Genomic DNA, 20276 nt, shown 5'->3' with positions numbered 1-20276 from the left:
CGGTCGATTCGGATTTTCCATTAATTTGGTTCATCCTCCATTGCTATAGAGGAGAAAAGCAACTCGCGACAAAATTTTGAGGCTAGGAATTTTGACAGGTATGATTTTCATAAAGTATTCGCCTCCTTTTCTCTCCCACAGAAAACCTGGGAACGAGGTAGCTGTCAAACTAAGCCAAAATGTTAAAGTCACTCACAAAATGAACTTGGAGTGATTTGAGTTCATTTCTGACGTCACGATTTTCTCCTCTATTGTTGAAGGTTCTTTACTTACTACCATGATCCAGAGCAGCTTTCGGTCGGATTCTTGCTAAAAAAAAAACAGGAAACCGGCAGGTACCGGTTTTCGGAAGAGGTAAAATTTTACTCTGCTTCTCCGGCTGCAGCTAGCCAGCCGGCCGATTCAAGAGCTCCTTGGTTTCCGGCCTCATACACACACGATAAACGTCCGGAAATATGCCCAAGATACACAGGACCACTCGCGTGACCACTTGAATCAAATTTTGTAGTAATTTTATCACAAAATTATTATCTTTGATTAAGCGCGCCATTTCTCTATTTTTATGTAAACTATCAGAAGACACCAATACTACTTCATCCAAAGCTTTGTTTATGATGGGCTCTTCACACATACTAATTCTCAAACTCTATCCAATGCATTGTTTATGGTGGGCTCTTCACACATACTAATGCGTGGGCTCTTCGAGGTTTTGGTAACTGTCAAACGTTCTAGGCATTTACAGTGGTGCCAGGGGGCTGAAAAAAACACTACTTTTATTATTATTTTTTTTTTTTTTTCATTTTTTGATTTGTTTAAGAGGTCATGAAATGCCAACTTTTCAGAAATTTCCAGGTTGTGCAAAAAATCTTTGAGCGAGTTATGAATTTTTAATTAATACTGTTTTTTCAAAAAAAAAACGAAATATTGGTCGCAAAATTATTCAACTTCATTCTTCGATGTAAAATCAAATTTTCAATCAAAAAGTAATTTAAAGAAATTTTGATAAAGTGCACCGTTTTGAAGTTAAATACATTTTTAGGTGACTTTTTTGAAAATAGTCGCAGTTTTTAATTTTTTAAATTAGTGCACATGTTTGCCCACTTTTGAAAGAAATATTTTTGAAGAGCTGAGAAAATTCTCTAAACTGTGCCTTTTTGAACATTGTTGATACGACCCTTAGTTGCTGAGATATTGCCATGCAAGTGTTTAAAAACAGGAAAATTGATGTTTTTTAAACAACACGCCAATTTCTAATGTCGATATCTCAGCAACTAATGTTCCGATTTTCAATGTTAAAATATGAAACATTCGTGAAATTTTCCGATCTTTTCGAAAAAAAAAATTTTAAACCAGCCTTCAAATTTTAAAAGGGCGTAATATTCAATTGTAAATCGGATCATTAGTTGCCCAGATATCGACGTTAGAAAAAAGTGGGTTGTTTAGGTGAGACTAAAAAACATCAATTTTCATGTTTTACACACTTTCATGGCAATATCTCAGCAACTAAAGGTCGTATCAACTAAGTTCAAAAAAGCAAAATATAGAGAGTTTCCTCATCTTTTCAAAAATATTTTTTCTAAGGGGGGCAAACATGGGCTCTAATTTAAAAAAAAAATAACTGAGACTATTTTTTTAAAGTTACCTGAAAATGGCTATAACTTAAAAACGGATCACTTTATCAAAATTTCACTACAGTACTTTTTGATTGCAAGTTCGATTTTACATCGAAAAAAGAAGTTGAAAAATTTTTGCGACCAATATTTTGTTTGTTTGAAAAAATAAGTATTGATTCAAAAAATCATTACTCGGTCAAAGATTTTTTGCCCATTCTGGAAATTTCTGAAATTTGGCATTTGATGTCATCTAAAACATACAGTCATCCCACATATTCGGAACACCCACAAATTCGGAACACTTTTATGATAATTTGTCAATAGCATGCCAAAAGTAGCTTATCTGTCGACCTTACTATTTTTAGAACCTTCATTTGGACATTATCTTGCTATTTCACTAGTAAAAGTAGTACTTTTTGAACAAAAAACTTCATTTCAAGACTATTTTGTCCAGAGCAGCAAAACCCTGCCTCCAAATTGTCTGTTTCATAATTGTGGGATATTATTGTGCCTCCCACAATTGTGGAACACCTGAATTTAACTGATCCAAACCATGTATAAAACATCACTTAGCTTGAGTTTCATTGGTTTCAGTGTGTGAAGTCATTATTTGGTAATAAATATCTGGAGTTTTTTTTTTAAAGGTCCAATAAACCAAATTTCCAGTTTTTGCTTTTTGGGTGTTTTTGAAACCGCCTTGAGTCAGGGGTATCAAAAAACACCCAAAAAGCAAAAACTGAAAATTTGGTTTATTGGACCTTTTCAAAAAAAACTCCAGATATGTACTCCTGGAGAGATCCAAAGTTTGTTTACATTCGTAGGAAAAAATTGTTCCGAATTTGTGGATTTCAAGGGTCAAAGTAATTCTTCAAAAACTTCATATAAAAGTTAAAATTTGCAGATGTTCGATACAGCATTCGAAAGATCGCAAGAAAAGCTTTCAAATGAAGGTAAAAGCGAATCATTAAGTTCAATTATCGATTTGCTATGATTTTTTTAACATTGGCCGATCTGGAAACCGTTCCGAATATGTGGGATGACTGTACCAGAAAATAAAAAAAATTTTTTTTTGCAAATCAAGTTTTAGTGACAAAAAGTTAAATAAAAAATCACATCTTTAAAAAAAGCGCTGATTTTCCACAATAAACTTTTTACACCGGTAATTTTTGCCGTGTGGATTAACAAGAGGTGATAAAGTTGTAAATTTTATTTAAAAATAATTAAATATTTCTTTAAAAAAGACCGGAAGATTCCCTATACGTTTGCTTAAAAAAGAACTTTAAGATTGGACCAATGGTTGCTGAGAAAATTGAAGTTTGTATTCATTCAACTTTAAAAAAAACGACTTTTTAAATGACGATAAGGCTGGTACAAATTTTATTTAAAGTCTTTTTTCTCCTCACCCCTTCAAAGCTAGCCCGAAAAATCAGGGGTTTTTTTTAAATTCAAAGTTTTAATGTACATTAAAGAGGGCCTCGCTGGCGCGGTGGTTAGCAGCTTCGGCTACCGATCCCTAAGTTGCTATGGGGCGCGGGTTCGATTCCTGCCTTATCCTCCTGGCCTTCTATCGGATGGTGAAGTAAAACGTCGGTTCATTTGCGTAAAAGAGGTTTTGGGTGACTCACCACACATAACCTTCGGACGCCTAGAAATGAGCAGAAACTTGCAACAGACCCGGACCCGGTCGTTAAAGTGGATTGCTTTGCTTTTTATGTAAATTAAAGTGCAATCAGCTGAAATCAATTTAAAATATATTCCCCGGCGTTTAGAATAGTTTTTAGCATGTTTGGATTAATTTAAAAATCTTTGGAATTTTCGAAAATGTTCTATGTTTGTTATCGCAAAAAGTTTTTTTTTCGCTAAAATTTTTGTTTTCGTCCAATCTTACATTTTTTGAAAACTAATGATTGCAAAACAATTGAACTAGTGTCAAATGCATTTTAAGAAATTTTCCCGTGGAAATGTTGAAACTATGGCTTGTTATTAAAATGTTTATATTTTTTTTGCGCCCCCTCGACCCCGGCCAGAGCCGAGGGTCAAAAACTTTGAAAAATATTTGCATTTCCGATTTTCAATGTCAAAAAATGAAACTATCGTAAAATTTTACGTTCACTCGGACTCGGATATTTTCATTTACAATGGTCTTTAACATTTACGCATTAAATATTTAAATTATTTTTCTTGCATAAAAATAACTGGTTGTAGCAAGAAAATAAAATTTATTTGGCATTATTTTTTGCAAACTTCTCGAGGATAAAAGATTGACAATGGTATTTATGCTGGTCTTATAATTAACAAACTACAGGTCATGGTCACAACATTTGAATGAAAAAAGTGTTTTAAAATGCATTTTACACCTGCCCAGTTGTTTTGCAATCATTAGTGTCAAAAATATGAAAGTATTAAAGGGTTTTTTTTTCTCCGAAAAACAACCTTTTTGCGGTGTTGTACATTAAATTTTCAAAAAAAAGGAAAATATTTTTGATCAACCCCAGACATGTTAAATTTGATTTGTAATGCAGGAAAATGCATTTCTAATTGTTTTCAGTTGGTTAGAATTGTATTGCCTTTGAAATATTGAAGTTTTTTGAAAAAAATGTTTGCCCCCTGATTTTTCGGACCGATTTTGAAGGCGACATAAACTTTGAAAAATATTTGCAACGGCCTAAATATAAAAGAAAAAAAATCAAAACTTTGCTCAAATAGTGAGATTTTTTTAGAAAATTTAATGCTCTACATTTTTTTCTCAGTTTATTCAATCAGTTTAAAGTTTTTTCAATGAGTTCTTAAATTTCTCGCTATATTTTTTTAATAAGCTGGATTGCATAAAAACCTTTACATTTATCAAAGATGCTTTATTTTTTTAAGATTCAAATTCCCAGATTCCAAACCTGTATTTAACCTGCCCCAAACTGCTAGTCCCTAGATAAAAATAATGGGTCATTATTCATTTTCTAACAACCCGCGCGCTGCATACGCGAAAAGGTTGCCGGTTCGTCCTCGAGCTATACGAAAGTTCCCGGGGTCCAAAGTGTCATTGCATGTCCTTGCCCAGGGTGGGTAGTTTTTTTTGTCGCTTTTCCCTCGGAAATGCCGGGCTTCGTAGCTTGTACCCGCGAACCGGTTTCCGGTGGGTGGTCACCACACTAGGGCTCACAGTATAGGGGATCCTTCGAGACTTGCAGAAGGACCGCATTGCTGATGACAAGCACGAGTTTCGTTCGTGTTTTTTTTCTGTGACCGTTCTTGTTTGTAGAATGCAGTTTATTTGTTTATTTTTGTAATTAATGTCGGTGGTGAAAGAGTCCCACATGGGCGTGCTGGTACACGAAACTGTTGGGTGGTGTGCACGACCGCACCAGCTGGTGGATGTATATGATTTAATTATGAGTAGGATGGTGAAAAGTTTTGTTTGCATTACGGCCGGCATGCATGCGGGTTAAATATATGCGCGAACAAATAGGACCGTTCTTTGCATTACAAATAGGAGGACCACACGATAATTGCCAGAGCCAATGAACGTTTTTCACCAAATTAACTCGAAAGCAATTAAGATGAAAATGCCAATCAAGGTTAATTTATTTCTTATCAGTTAATTTTTTTACTCGGTAATATATAATATTTAAAAAAAAAACTTGTTGTACTGTTAACATTAACTGCGTTACGTAATGAAAGAACGCCCCCAAATTTAAAGATTTATTTATTTAAGCATCAATATTTAACGAGTTTTTTTACTTTTGTGAGGTATAATGTAGTTAAAGCGGTTCACTCTATTTAAATATTTATTATTAATTTATACAACATTTAAAAGTAACCGAAAACAGATAAAATTGCAACCTCCGTTCTAACAAATCGTCGCCGTCGTGCTAACTTGTCGTACGTGCATTTTGGGCCAAATTGAGTTAAGAACGCCATTTTGTGCATTTCACAATGCCACATCTTTTGACCTTCACAGATCCCCAAAATTCGATTTCAATCCTAAGGGACCATCCATAAACCACGTGGACACTTGGGGTGGAGGGGGGGGTGGTATGGCGATTGTCCACGATCCATACAAAAAAGTTTATTTTTGTATGGACAATTGTCCACGAGGGGGGGGGGGTGTAACAGAATCCCAAAAAAGTGTCCACGTGGTTTATGGATGGTCCCTAAGATATTCAATGAAAACCAAAAAAGCTCCGAAATTTTTTGTCACTTTTCATATAAAAGTAGTTTCAATCTTGTCGTGCTATTTTGTCACTCCCTGAAAATTGATGTAAGTGCGACAAAAGCCAAAGGGATTTCAGGTCAGGATGCGTTTGACGCACGTACAAGCTAGACTACCGTAAACATTTGTAATTATATCTCGGGACTCCAGCAACCAACTTCAACCAAACTTCGGGACAATGCACAGAATGGTCAGCCAAACAAAACGTGTTTGTTATTGTTTACATTGCGTGCTCTCGTTTTTGTTTATTCAAGGTCAAACATTAAAACGCGTTTTTCTCGGAACGTCAAAATGGCAGGTGCGACAAGATAGCACGACGACGTCGAAATGCCTAATTGAATTTAATTTTTAATATTTGAGTCTACACGCAGAAAAATAAGGCATATTTTAATCATCAAAACGTTTTAATGATTTGAAAATCAAGACTTTTGTTGAACCAACGCTAAACGTCAAAGCATCTTTTTCAAAACAACAAAAGAATTTTGTGAAATTCAAGGTTTGTTTCAACGCAATTTTGATGTTGATTATCTTCAACAAAAAATTTGTTGATTCAAACCTTGTACAAGCTGATTCTACAAAACATGTTTCTACGTGTACGAAATCGACCGACTTCGACCATTTCGTGAATATGTATTCGAAAATCTGTAAGTTTCGAAGGAATTTTCTGATAGATTTGGTGTCTTCGGCAAAGTTGTAAGTGTTGATGAGGACTATTCAGAAAAAATAGGTAAACGGAAAAATTTGCCGATTTTTAAATTAACCTTTTTTTACCCGCAAAATTTATAGTTTTTCTTATTTTTGAAAAATTTAATCACATTTATAAAATTTGTGCTCTTTCTTTAAATTATTTTTTAGATGTCGGTATCAAGACTTACATTTCATATGAAATGTTAGACTCGATTTTAAAATCTTCAACCTATTTTTTCGAAAATATAATAGATTTCTCAGAGTTCTCATCAATACCAACAACTTTGCCAAAGACGAATCAGAAAATTCTTTCAAAAGTTACAGATTACTGAATATTTACGTACCATTTTTGTATGGACAGCTAACAAAATTGTATGGAGCCTTGTATGGGTGAACCATTGACGAAAAATAGCTTCTTTGGTCATAGGGAAGGACCTCACAAAGTGAACCAAATAACAAAATATAAATATGTAAAATCCATTTCCGGTTTTGGTGGAGAATTGATCATATGCATTTTCATCACTTTTGAGTTATTGATGCAGTTTGGTAAAAAATCGTGTGCTCTTTCAGGAAACCCAAAAATATAGTACTTTGTTATGGAAATCTGAAGATAATTGGGTCCTAAAATGAAGGATAAATTTGTAATATTATTTTTCCAACGGATTTTTAAATCGATTTTTTTTTTAAATTAACTTTGCGGCCCTTCTTGACAGTAAAGGTCCTACTTGACAGTTTGTTCCAAGGACCCATAGTTGATCCATCGAAAAAATGTTGTTTTGTAATTTTTTTTTTTGCATTAAAATGTAAGAAAAGTGATCAGAAATTCAATCGTGTTTTTATCGTTGTAAATAACAATTTTCATAGGACTTGCCTTATGTGTGGAACAAATCTCAATCCGTTTTTCTCAGCTTTTGTTTTTTTTTTTTTTGCAATTGGGAGATTTAGCGAGCATGGAAAGAGCAGTTCTCTAGAATTTTCGTATTTTTTGATTTGTATATAACTTTGTCCATCGATTCCTTATGACCAAATAAGCTATTTTGCATCATTAGTTACTTCATGCAAGTCTCCATACAAATTTGGGGCTATCCATACAAAAGTGTTATGAAAAAAATCGAAAATCTCGGTGTCCTCAGAAAAGTTTTAGGACTATTTAGAAACAAAATAGTTACACTTACACTCTAAAAATACTCATTTTTATGAATAACTTTTATTACAAAAACTCGATTTTGACAAACTTTACCTTCCTCGATAATATTTTTTTTAATATTTAGTAGACAAAAGTCCCAACAGCTTTAACTATAGGGTATGACGGACGTTTTGTTTAAGTACAAGTTATGATTTTTTGAAAAATTTTCGTCAATACTTAGATATTTTGGAAACTAATGATTGCAAAACAACTGGACAGGTGTATAGTGCATTTTAAAACACTTTTACATTCAAATGTTGAAATCATAGCTCGTAAACTCAATTTTTAAATTTTTTTATTTTTTTACTCCCCCTCGACTTTGGTCAGAAGCGAGGGACATAAACTTCAAAAAATATTTGCAACGGCCTAATGTGCATCATTTTTTATTTATAGCCATTTTCAGGTTGAATTATTCAAAAAATATGTCTATTTTAAGTTTTTCAAAATAGTGTCATTTTTTGTCCATCTTTGACAAGCTTAGAAAATTCTCTTCAATTTTTAAAGTGAATCTTTCCCTGTTCCTGAGGGGAACACCCGTGAAGAGTATCGGGGCCGGCATTTACAAAGCGGATTCGGTGACAGTTCATTAATCAACTTAATGTTAACATGTTAAGGCTAATGTTAACATTCCATAGGTTGTCTTCCTAAGGTGTCGTCGTGATAAGGTCCAGTTTGTGACGATACACTACCTTCCCTTTACTAAGCAATCGAATCCAGAAGGGAAAAGATGGCCAGTTGTGTTGGTACGAGCCGGAATTTGAACCCCGATCTACCGCTTACGAGGTGGAAGCGTTACCACTGGGCTACGTGGCTCGGTCTCTTCAATTTGCTTTTTAGGACATTGTTGATCCGACCTTTGATTGCTTGCAATGAATGAAAATAATCAAAAAGTGTTTTATGTTTTACCCAATTTATCCTAAGTTTGAAAACTATTGATCAGATTTTTAATGTTGAAAAGTAAAACTTGTGTGAAATTTTCTCCACTCCTTATTTTTTCAGATCTTCAAAATCACGACTTACATTTCAAAAGGGCCTCAAAAATATTATGTTTGATATAATTTGTGAGCAAGGGAGAAGGGACGCTAACAACAGGTGTAAGTCTTTAATAGTTATCAAAAGAGGTAGCAAGAGTCAGTGCTTTAAAACCACAATGGTTTTTCCAAAGCATTTATATTTCTGTATATAATTTTGATTAAGAATCAGTAACAGGGATTTCTTTTTTATCAAATAAAAAATCATATAAAATACTTTTTCGGACAACATTTATCTATTTTTTCTCAACAAGACGACGACAACATTTATTAGACACGTTTCGACATCGACTGTTACGTTCATTTTTCGTGAATCACAATTCTCCGGAAGACAAATGTTCTCTGCTTTTCTATTGCAATGGCAATGATTTATTTTTTTCTCGTGTATCTGTTTGCGTTGAGTATTGTACTCGTCACCCTAAACCCTATTATTATCAATAAAATGCTTCATATACTCATATGGTTTCATATGGTTTAAACCGCAATTCAATTTGTGCTGCTAAATAAACGTTTTGTATGGTGCAAATACCGAAAGAAGAAATATTCTTTTCAAATCGTAAATGCGCGTTTGGTTATTTGTAGAGCTGCGAGACACGTTGTCTTTCGAGCCACCCCCGTTTATTTGAGCTCCTTCAGCACCTGGCGGAACTTGTCCAGAAAGATGTCCACGTGGCGCTCCTGGAAGATCAGTGCCGGCCGGAAGCGGATGCTGATCTCGCCACAGCCTCCGGAGAGAACACCTGAAAGAATTTTTTTGGTCGATTATGATTTGTTTAGATTGTATGAATAATGTTTTAAGATGATATTTACCCTTCTGCTTGAGAGCTGCGACGATGTCGTCTCGAAGTTTGGTGCTGGCACAGTTGATGGCGAGGAAGGTGCCCCGGCCGCGGGTAGAGTTAAGCAGTGTCGGGAATTCATTTTGGGCTTGAAGCAGTCCAGCCTTCAGTTTGGCACCGGTCTTTTCGACGTTCTTCAGAAGGGATTCCTGCTTGATGACCTTGAGAATCGACTCCAGGAGCAGCAGCTTGCCTGGGTCTCCCATCCAGGTGTTGAACACGCGGTACGGCTGAGCCGGCTTCATGTGCGCAGCGTGGTAATAACCGCCGAGTTGCATTTTCTTACTGAACGTCACCACATCCGGTGGGCTGTCCAGGTTGAAGTGCTCGTGGCACCACAGCTTGCCAGTTGGGCCACCTCCGGTTTGAACTTCATCGATCAGCAGGGCACTTCCGTGACGTTTGGCGATCTTCTGCAGATTCTGGAAGAATTCCGGCGACGCCTCGTTGTCACCACCTTCGCTCTGGATCGGCTCAACGATGATTCCAGCCACGGGAATTCCCTTCTTGGCGTAAGCCTCAATCAGTCCCTCGACCTCGGCCAGACAACGCGCATCTTCCTGGGCATTCTCGCGGACATTCTCCTCCAGCGGGTACCGATACTTGGGGAACGACGCAATTGGCCAGTCGAACGACGGAATGTCAATCTTGTGGATGTACTTGGAGTGCGTCGTCGACAGACAACCCAGCGTGCGACCGTGGAACGCTCCGTGGAAGCTCAGAATGCTCAGCTTGGGCGCACCCGGCGCCTGATTGACCATGCTGGACGCGATTTCCTTCTCGGAAAACGGTGCCTTGCCCCGCAGCTGGCTCTGGTACCAGATGAAGATGTTCTTGAAGGCGTTCTCGTTCGAGCACGATCCGCACATCATCGTGGTCACGTGGTCCAGCCCCGTGGGCGCCACCGACATCAGCACATTCTGCAACTTGGCGGGCCAATCTTCGCCCGGGAAGACACCGAGAGCAGGGCGGTTGACGAGAGCTGAAAGCAAATTTCGCAAACCGTCAATCATTTTTCGTTGCAACGCCAAAAAGAAGCTAAAAATATATGCATTATCTAATCGTGACCCTGGGAGATGACCAGGTGCCTGGTGCAATGTTGCACTTGTTGCCGTAGTCCCCTTGTTTTTTTTTATTTGCAGTGAGATAGCAGAAACACAACGCACCACCCCGCACGAGCCAGCGTGGCTTATCTACTTATCTGTTGAAACAGCTGAGAAAGGAGGCATTTGATGTAATAATATATTACACTTGTGTTGTTATTTATTTAGAAATAAAAAAAAATAAAACAAGTAATATTATTCGCCTGCAATTTTAGTTATGAAATATTCAAGTCTTTTCTTAGAAGTTTCCTCCAAGTAAAACATTTTTCAGAAATTAATTTTGAATCATAAAAGTTTAACATGTTATTGCTAAAACTGCACATTTGTACATTTCAAATAATTTCTATAACAAGGTTCATTGATAGAGAAACAAATATTGCTGAACATTTAAGAATTTTTATACACTCAAACCCCGATGATTTGACACCAACTGTTGCCAAACAAAGGGGGTAAACTTGACACCCCTTTTACACGGAGTTCACAAACACACTACCAAACGTTTGTTTTGATAGTGTGCGTGAGCGCCGTGTTAAAAGTGACAGTTCGTCACTTTTTAGTTTGACTTTGACCAACCAACGGGGTACAAACTAAAAAAGTGTCGAACGAAAAAGTGACTTATAACCGGGGGTTGAGTGTATACATTCCAAACTCGATTATCCGATGTTTCGATTATCCGAAGTTCGATTATCCGAAGGTTTGTATGGGACTTCGGCTAATCGAATCACGAACCAATTTTTGTGTATTCTTTCATTTTCTTGTTTTTAACATAACATTTGAGATATACGACCCCATTTTAGTCAAATTCGAGTTGGCTTTTTAAAAAATAAAATTCATTTTTTCAATATTGCATCACCGCCATTTTGACCGCCATCTTGGAGCGTAGTTTAGGGGTCATACCTATACTCAACAATTAAAAATTAGACAACGATTTTTTTTTCGTGATTCGATTATCCGAAGTGAAATTTTTCCGAGGCCTTCGGATAATCGAGTCTGGACTGTATAGAGCAGTTCTCTACGGAATCGGTCTTTTTTCTTTAATTTTAATTTTTGTATTTTTTAATCCGGCTGAAACTTTTTAGGTGCCTTCGGTATGCCCAAAGAAGCCATTTTGCATCATTAGTTTGTTCATATAATTTTCCATACAAATTTGGCAGCTGTCCATACAAAAATGATATGTGAAAATTCAAAAATCTGTATCTTTTGAAGGAATTTTTTGATCGATTTGGTGTCTTCGGCAAAGTTGTAGGTATGGATATGGACTACACTGAAAAAAAATTATACACGGTAAAAAAAATTTGGTGATTTTTTTATTTAACTTTTTGTCACTAAAACTTGATTTGCAAAAAAACACTATTTTTAATTTTTTTTATTTTTTGATATGTTTTAGAGGACATAAAATGCCAACTTTTCAGAAATTTCCAGAATGGGCAAAAAATCTTTGACTGAGTTATGATTTTTTGAATCAATACAGATTTTTTCAAAAAATTGAAATATTGGTCGCAAACATTTTTCAACTTCATTTTTCGATGGAAAATCGAATTTGCAATCAAAAAGTACTTTAGTGAATTTTTGATAAAGTGCACCGTTTTCAAGTTATAACCATTTTTAGGTAACTTTTTTGAAAATAGTCGCAGTTATTCATTTTTTTAAAATAGTGCCCATGTTTGCCCACTATTGAAAAAAATATTTTTGAAAAGCTGAGAAAATTCTCTATATTTTGCTTCTTCGGACTTTGTTGATACGACCCATAGTTGCTGAGATATTGCCATGCAAAGGTTAAAAAACAGGAAAATTGATGTTTTCTAAGTCTCACCCAAACAACTCACCATTTTCTAATGTCGATATTTCAGCAACTATAGGTCCGATTTACAATGTTAATATATGAAACATTCGTGAAATTTTCCGATCTTATCGAAAAAAAATATTTTCAAAAATTTAAAACCAAGACTTACATTTCAAATGGGCGTAATATTGAATGTTTGGCCCGTTTGAAAGGTTAGTCTTGATTTTAAATTTTTGAAAATATTTTTTTCGAAAAGATCGGAAAATTTCATAAATGTTTCATATATTAACATTGAAAATCGGACCATTAGTTGCTGAGATATCGACATTGAAAAATGGTGGGCTGTTTGGGTGAGACTTAGAAAACATCAATTTTCCTGTTTTTAAACCTTTGCATTGCAATATCTCAGCAACTAAAGATCGTATCAACAAAGTCCGAAGAAGCAAAATATAGAGAATTTTCTCAGCTTTTCAAAAATATTTTTTCAATAGTGGGCAAACATGGGCACTATTTTAAAAATGAAAAACTGCGACTATTTTCAAAAAGTTACCTAAAAATGGTTATAACTTGAAAACGGTGCACTTTATCAAAATTCACTAAAGTACTTTTGATTGCAAATTCGATTTTACATCGAAAAATGAAGTTGAAAAATGTTTGCGACCAATATTTCGATTTTTTGAAAAAATCTGTATTGATTCAAAAAATCATAACTCGGTCAAAGATTTTTTGCCCATTCTGGAAATTTCTGAAAAGTTGGCATTTTATGTCCTCTAAAACATATCAAAAAATAAAAAAAATTAAAAATAGTGTTTTTTTGCAAATCAAGTTTTAGTGACAAAAAGTTAAATAAAAAATCACCAAATTTTTTTTACCGTGTATAATTTTTTTTCAGTGTAGTCCATATCTATACCTACAACTTTGCCGAAGACACCAAATCGATCAAAAAATTCCTTCAAAAGATACAGATTTTTGAATTTTCACATATCATTTTTGTATGGACAGCTGCCAAATTTGTATGGAAAATTATATGGACAAACTAATGATGCAAAATGGCTTCTTTGGGCATACCGAAGGCACCAAAAAAGTTTCAGCCGGATTAAAAAATACAAAAAAAATCGAATGACCGAAATCTCAGAGAATTGCTCTATATGCAAATTTAAAATAAAGCTAAGGTTTCAAAGTTTCAAATAATCGAATGCTATACACAGCCATCAATAAATATGAAAGTTGAACTCAAAATTTTAAATGCTCCATAAAGGTTCATTAGGTTTCTTGGCCCAAAAATTAAACATTTTTTATCTGGGCACTGCGGTTGGTTCCGAAAATGTATAACTCTTTTTAACCAATTTTTGCAATTGAATTATCAGGATTTGGGGAAAATGGTTTGAGGATCGAAAAATCTAACCAGATATTTGAAATGTATATTGAGCTAAATCAAAAAATACAAAAAAATGGCCAAAACCGGCCGATTCTTTAGACAGGGGTGCCGGGCCAGATCTGATGTTTTGAAGCAGTGGCGGGTCGGAATCAATATTTGATAAAAGTTGAAAAAGTAAACAAATTTTTTTCATTTTTTTATTGATTGGGTTCTTTAAAATCAAATACATAAAAGAACTAGTTTTGCAAATATGATTCATATATCTTGATTTTAAAAATGAAAAACAAACAACATTTAAAAATTTGTTTATTTGACTTATTTTAATTTTTGCTTGTTTAAAATTTTATAGATATTGTTTTTGACGATTGCAATTAAATACATTGATATATTTTTTTATAAAAAAAACATTTAAATTTCAATGATCGCTGCAAGTTTTTGAAGTTTTTGATACATTGTTCAATATTTTAAAAATATTTCTAGCGATCTATTTTCAGTGTTAATAATTTGATTGTCAAGCTTTAAAAAAAACTCACTAAAAAGTTGTTCTGGAAACATACATTAGTTTTGCATACTTATTTATCTAAAAAAAAAAAAAACTTAAGTCAAAACTGAGAGAAATAACATTCAGTCTCTTTTTATAAATTTTAAGACAACAATCCAAGTTTTTTCATAAATTTTAAAATTTTGCGAAATGGATAGTTTTTTTTCCTGCACAATTTTTTCATTTAAAAAATATCTAATCTAATCTATTCTAATATAATCGAACACAAGCGCAGCGAGTCCGAAGAAAGCATCCGGGAAGAACTTATGGTTAGATTACGCCTCATGTTCCTTCTTGTCATTATTAATGATTGCAGTACTTTCGAGAACCCCCGAAGTGTATTACACTCATTAAAGTGGCCCGGCCTACTGCGTTGCATGAACCGCATGAGACAGATTCTATGAACGGAGAATATTTTTTTCAGTAAAAATTACACTACTCGACAAAACAAAACTTGTGTCAAGGGATTCACGATATCTCATCGGTTCCTCAGAGAAAAGGCATCCCCGAATCCGATGCAATCGACAGAATTTTATTTTATGTCCACGCGGACTGACAAGAAGTTGGTAAATTTTTTAACATAAAAAAATCGAACAGTTTAAAAAAAACATGCGTCTCCTCCCAACTATATGAGCCATCTACAAAAATATGGAAGCGCCTGGTGCATAGCCATTTCCTTTAAGCACAACGGAAACAATCAATACAAATGTATAAAAAAGTTGTCAAGTTCGGGGGGTCCACAGCTAGCATTTTTTGTACGATTATAAAAATAAATATTAAAAGTTTAAAATTATAATATTTGAAAAACTTTTTTAAATTCATTTGTTTACTAAAATTTTATGTTTCTCAAAGGTCTATGGGTACTTCGGGATGTCCATAGTCATCCAAGGACTCCCTGGAGTTGAGATCTACGAGTCTACCGCAGTAACAAGCAAGGGGTCGTCGGATTTTGACCCCGGATCATGTGCGTATAGCATCAGTGGATATGGTAGACTACAATATGAATGTAATGGTCATCCACTGCATGCTATACGCACATGATCCGGGGTCAAAATCCGACGACCCCTTGCTTGTTACGGCGGTAGACTCGTAGATCTCAACTCCAGGGAGTCCTTGGAAGACCATGGACATCCCTACACATTCATATAGTAGAATACCATATGCACTGATGCTATACGCACATGATCCACAGTCAAAATCCGACGACCTCTTGCTTGTTACTGCGGTAGACTCGTAGATCTCAACTCCAGGGAGTCCTTGGATGACCATGTACATCCCATTACATTCATATAGTAGTCTACCATATCCACTGATGCTATACGCACATGATCCGGGGTCAAAATCCGACGATCTCTTGCTTGTTACGGCGGTAGACTCGTAGATCTTAACTCCAGGTAGTCCTTGAATGACCATGGACATCCCATTACATTCATATAGTAGTCTACCATATCCACTGATTACGCACATGATCCGGGTTCAAAATCCGACGACCTCTTGCTTGTTACTGCGGTAGACTCGTAGATCTCAACTCCAGGGAGTCCTTGGATGACTATGGACATCCCGAAGTACCCATAGACCTTTGAGAAACATAAAATTTTAGTAAACAAATGAATTTAAAAAAAAAAGTTTTTCAAATATTATAATTTTAAACTTTTAATATTTATTTTTATAATCGTTCAAAAAATGCTAGCTGTGGACCCCCCGAACTTGACAACTTTTTTATACATTTGTATTGGTTGTTTCCGTTGTGCTTAAAGGAAATGGCTATGCACCAGGCGGTTCCATATTTTTGTAAATGGCTCATATAGTTGGGAGGAGACGCATGTTTTTTTTTAAATTGTTCGATTTTTTTATGTTAAAAAATTTACCAACTTCTTGTCAGTCCGCGTGGACATAAAATAAAATTCTGTCGATTGCATCGGATTCGGGGATGCCTTTTCTCTGAGGAAACGATGAGATATCGTGAATCCCTTGACACAAGTTTTGTTTTGTCGAGTAGTGTTATCAATACAGTCGACTCTCTGGTTGTCAATATCCAAGGGACCGTCGAGGAAGAGAAGCATCAGTTTACAGAACGATGCAAAATGAAGACTCGATTGAAATTTGTTTTTTCTTGCTAACCAGCTATGGGAGAGAATCATGGCAACGTCCAGTAAACAAAAACAAATAAATGTCAAACACCCTTCAAAGCTTCGTTTTTCAAAGAAAAGTGTCTATGCAAGCCATGAGAAAGTGAAATTATTGACAACCGGAATAGATATTTAAAGCAAATACAATCCAAGGGACCGTCGAGGAAGAGATTCTTCAAGCAAGAGAAAATATCGAGGAATAAAGACAACCGAAGTATGCAGTTTGAAGGGACTGAGAAATTCATCGGTACATGGGTCAATATTTATATCGAGAAGATCGACAGCCAGAGAGTCGACTGTATAAAAATTATAAGAATTTATTTCAAACATGAAAAATGTTCTTATAATATGTAAAAATTTGATCTTAAGCGTATTTTTTAAATTCAGACAATAATTTTATTTATTTAATACTTCATGAACAGCCTTAAGGGCCGGTCATAGAAATATTTTAAAAAGCCGTCGCGGGCCGGATAAAATGGCTTCACGGGCCAGATCCGGCCCGCGGGCCGGACGTTGGGCAGGCCTGCCCTAGAGAATTGCTCACATGAAACATTTAAATGTCTTTTATTTGTTTCCAAGATATCAAAAATCGGTTAAGCGACGAGAAAAAATGAGTAAAAAAATTTGTTTGTATTTTTTTCGAAAAAAAAATTTTTTTACGTCCTCTTCAACTTGGCTAGGACCACCCTAATATTTGGGCCAAGAATTCTCCTGAACAATTTTGGGATACCGTCAACTGGGGCGAATGGGGGCTACAGTCTGAATAGGTACAGCTCGTTTTAGAGAAGTTGAAAGCTCCAAATTAGGAAATGAATTTAAAACATGGACATTTTGTTGCTCTAAATCCACAAAAATATCAAAATTGGAACAGGAAAGAAAATATTTTAAGGGATTTTTTGGTACTATTAATAACGTCACCTATTAAAAATAATTTAGAATACCAAAGATACTAAAGGCAAAACACAATCCAGCAGTTATAACCCGTATTTTAAACAGTTAAATAATACTCACTCTTCAAATTGTAATCATCCTTGAACACATTCAGCAGCTCCGGGTGGTTATATCCCAGCGGGACGGACGAAATCTGGGTGTAGATGTCCAGCAGCACGTTTCCATCCACGTCCTGGATGTAGTTACCGATGGAGTGGTCATAATCGGCAAACAGCTGCACAGAATTACCATTCTAGAAAGGAAGAACAAGCAAAAGAAGAAATAGTAGAAAACAATCTAAATTTCATAATTTCGTGTAAATGTTTCAGCGGTGTGATAAACAACCACCAGACAAAACAGCTACGAGTCCGAAACACACATTTCAAGTTCAAGAGCAACCAAATTTACGCGGCCACGAACGAAAAAGTGCTGAAAAACAGAATCGAAAGCAATGACCCCTCCCCCTAACGAAGAATAGAACGAGTCACACCAAAACTGCGTTTTTTCTTCGAGTGGAGGGAAAGTTTATTTTTAAACCATTTTTATTAACGCGTAAAATATCCGAAGAATTATATTTGGTGAGGGTGTCGGCGATTGATGGTGTGTGGCGAAGAAGAGGAAGAAAATAAGGGCCTCGGATGTTGATGACGTGCAAAGTCAGACACGTTGTTTTTCTGTGTGGACAATTCAGAATAAATCATTGCGAACAATTTAAATCAATTGAGTCAAATTGATAGCGCTGGGCAATCAAAGTGTTTTGGTGTGGCCAACACCATGAGACCAATGTAATAAAAGTGCAGTTGATTTGTTGCACCAGTGTGCTGCACAGATTGAAAAATTGGGAAATCTAGACTTTTACATAATTCATCTCTTTGATCTGATCTGAAATAGGAATTTGCCCGCAACACCAACCTGCAACGTGTTAAGCTTTTGCAGCAGTGCCTTCGATTTGGGTCCGGGAACTTCAGTCTTGAGCGCCGGGGCTTCCGGTTCCTTCAGCTGGGTCGCAAAGGTCCGACACACTGTGGAGAGAACCAAAAAAAAAAAGAATTCAATATCGATCCAAAAAGAACCCCCTTTTCCAAACTCACATTTCTGCAGCGAACTTTGCCTCTGAAGGTGAGCTCGCAGGGTGGTCGCGCTCAGCGTCTTAAGCCACATTGCTTAGCCGGAAGTTTAGCTCGTTTAAAACACTCAAAAATCCAAACTTCTACACCACAATTTTCGCTTTTCCAAAAGAACCGTGTCACAATTTTCACACTCACTCACGGACCATGCGCCACCGATATGCCGCACTAGACGGAGGAACGGTTCAGCTTCTCTCTCCGGCAAAAGACACGGATCGAATGCGAGGGAGTTTATGAATGCTGGCTGTGAAATGGTGAGATTTTCGTGAGTCGGGTCGGGCCCCCACATCGAGAAATGAGCTTTGCGGTAAATGATGTTTTGGAAAAGCTTGCGCTCTCAGGAAATTGTTCGCTCTTTGCTCTCGAGAAGTTTATTTGAAAGAGAGCGCGCGGTTCGTATCAAATATGCGGGAGGTTTGGATCTTCAGCATGGCAAACAAAACGCGTGGTTACCGTCGAGGGGACGGTTTTTGGACAAGTTTTTTTTATGTAGTTTTAATTTTAATTTGTGTGGATATTTTTGACACTAAGTGTTTGCTTCGATCCATTTCTGGAGTTTTTTTTTCGAAAAGGTCCAATAAACCAAATTTTCAGTTTTTACTTTTTGGGTGTTTTTCAATACCCCTGACTTAAGGGGTTACATACATGTAAATCGGCAAAAATGTCAGAGGTTGGTTTGAGCACATACTTAAACTTTTTCAAAGTCTGTTTTCAGGGCATTAAAATTTACATTTTCATCTATTAACAAAACAAATTTGAAGACATTTGTTTGTATTATTGCCAAGATATAGCTATTTGAAGTTAGCGGTTTCAAAAAACGGGTGCCATGATATCTCAACACTGTTTTGACCAAAACGGCTCAAAATTTTGGTGAAGACTCATTAAACCAGGCCCATGTGCATGACGAAGGCTGATTTTCAAAAAGTTTATTTAAAAAAAAATAAAAATATTTTTGTGTTTTTCATATAAAAAATAGGCAGTTTTTAATTTTTGTATTTTTTGAAAATTCTAAATTTCATAATCGGGCTTCGTCATGCACACGGGATGTCTCTTGGGAGTCTTCACCCAAAATTTCAGCAAATTTGGTCCGTCCCATCTCGAGATATCGTGGCACCCGTAAATCAACTTGGTGTTCAGAGAAAAACTCTCAGAAAGTTAGACAGTTTGCTTTGCGCATGGCAAAATTCTGACCTTAAATCGTCTCTAACTAAGTTAAATCATGAAATATCTTCATGAAACTTTCAGGAGTGATTGAAATTCATCCTTCAAGTGGATTTAATAAATTTTCTGTATTATAAAATTTTATGATTTTCTACATGTATGTAACCCCTTAAGGCGGTTTCAAAAACACACCCAAAAGGCAAAAACTAAAAATTTGGTTTATTGGACCTTTTCAAAAAATAACTCCAGATTTAATGTTTATTTTATGTAAACAATTATCATAAATTTTAAAAATAAAATTTTACAAGAATTATATAAAAATAGAACATAAATCTGTGCAGACAGAACCTTTTAAAATGTAAGCTAAAATATCCTTTTTGACCTATTTAAGAGCAAGTCTCTGAGACTTCTGTATTTTTTAATCCGGCTAAAACTTTTTTGGTGCCTTCGGTATGCAGTAAGGCTACCAACTCTTGCTGAGTAAAAATCCGTACACTTTGCCGATATGACACCATGGTGTAACAAAAACTGTCAATGAATTATTTAGATAAATTAAATTAA

At 35.6% G+C, this 20276-nt stretch overlaps 1 protein-coding gene across 1 annotated transcript; it reads right to left on the bottom strand.

Annotated features, from left to right (window-relative positions):
• Positions 1-8938: 8938 nt before the first annotated feature.
• LOC6041096 (4-aminobutyrate aminotransferase, mitochondrial) lies at positions 8939-18794 on the bottom strand. Its single transcript, XM_038264149.1, has 5 exons — positions 18519-18794; positions 18340-18449; positions 17509-17680; positions 9535-10545; positions 8939-9464 (listed from the first exon to the last, which is right to left on the bottom strand). Exons 1-5 carry the CDS (start codon positions 18586-18588, stop codon positions 9343-9345), a joined length of 1485 nt encoding a protein of 494 aa, XP_038120077.1. The 5' UTR covers positions 18589-18794; the 3' UTR covers positions 8939-9342.
• Positions 18795-20276: the final 1482 nt, after the last annotated feature.

The sequence above is a fragment of the Culex quinquefasciatus genome, chromosome 3 (genome assembly GCF_015732765.1).
Source record: "Culex quinquefasciatus strain JHB chromosome 3, VPISU_Cqui_1.0_pri_paternal, whole genome shotgun sequence".
NCBI classification, from domain to species: domain Eukaryota; kingdom Metazoa; phylum Arthropoda; class Insecta; order Diptera; family Culicidae; genus Culex; species Culex quinquefasciatus.
Note: the sequence above shows the minus strand (reverse complement) of the source record. Positions and strands in the feature narration are given on the sequence as shown.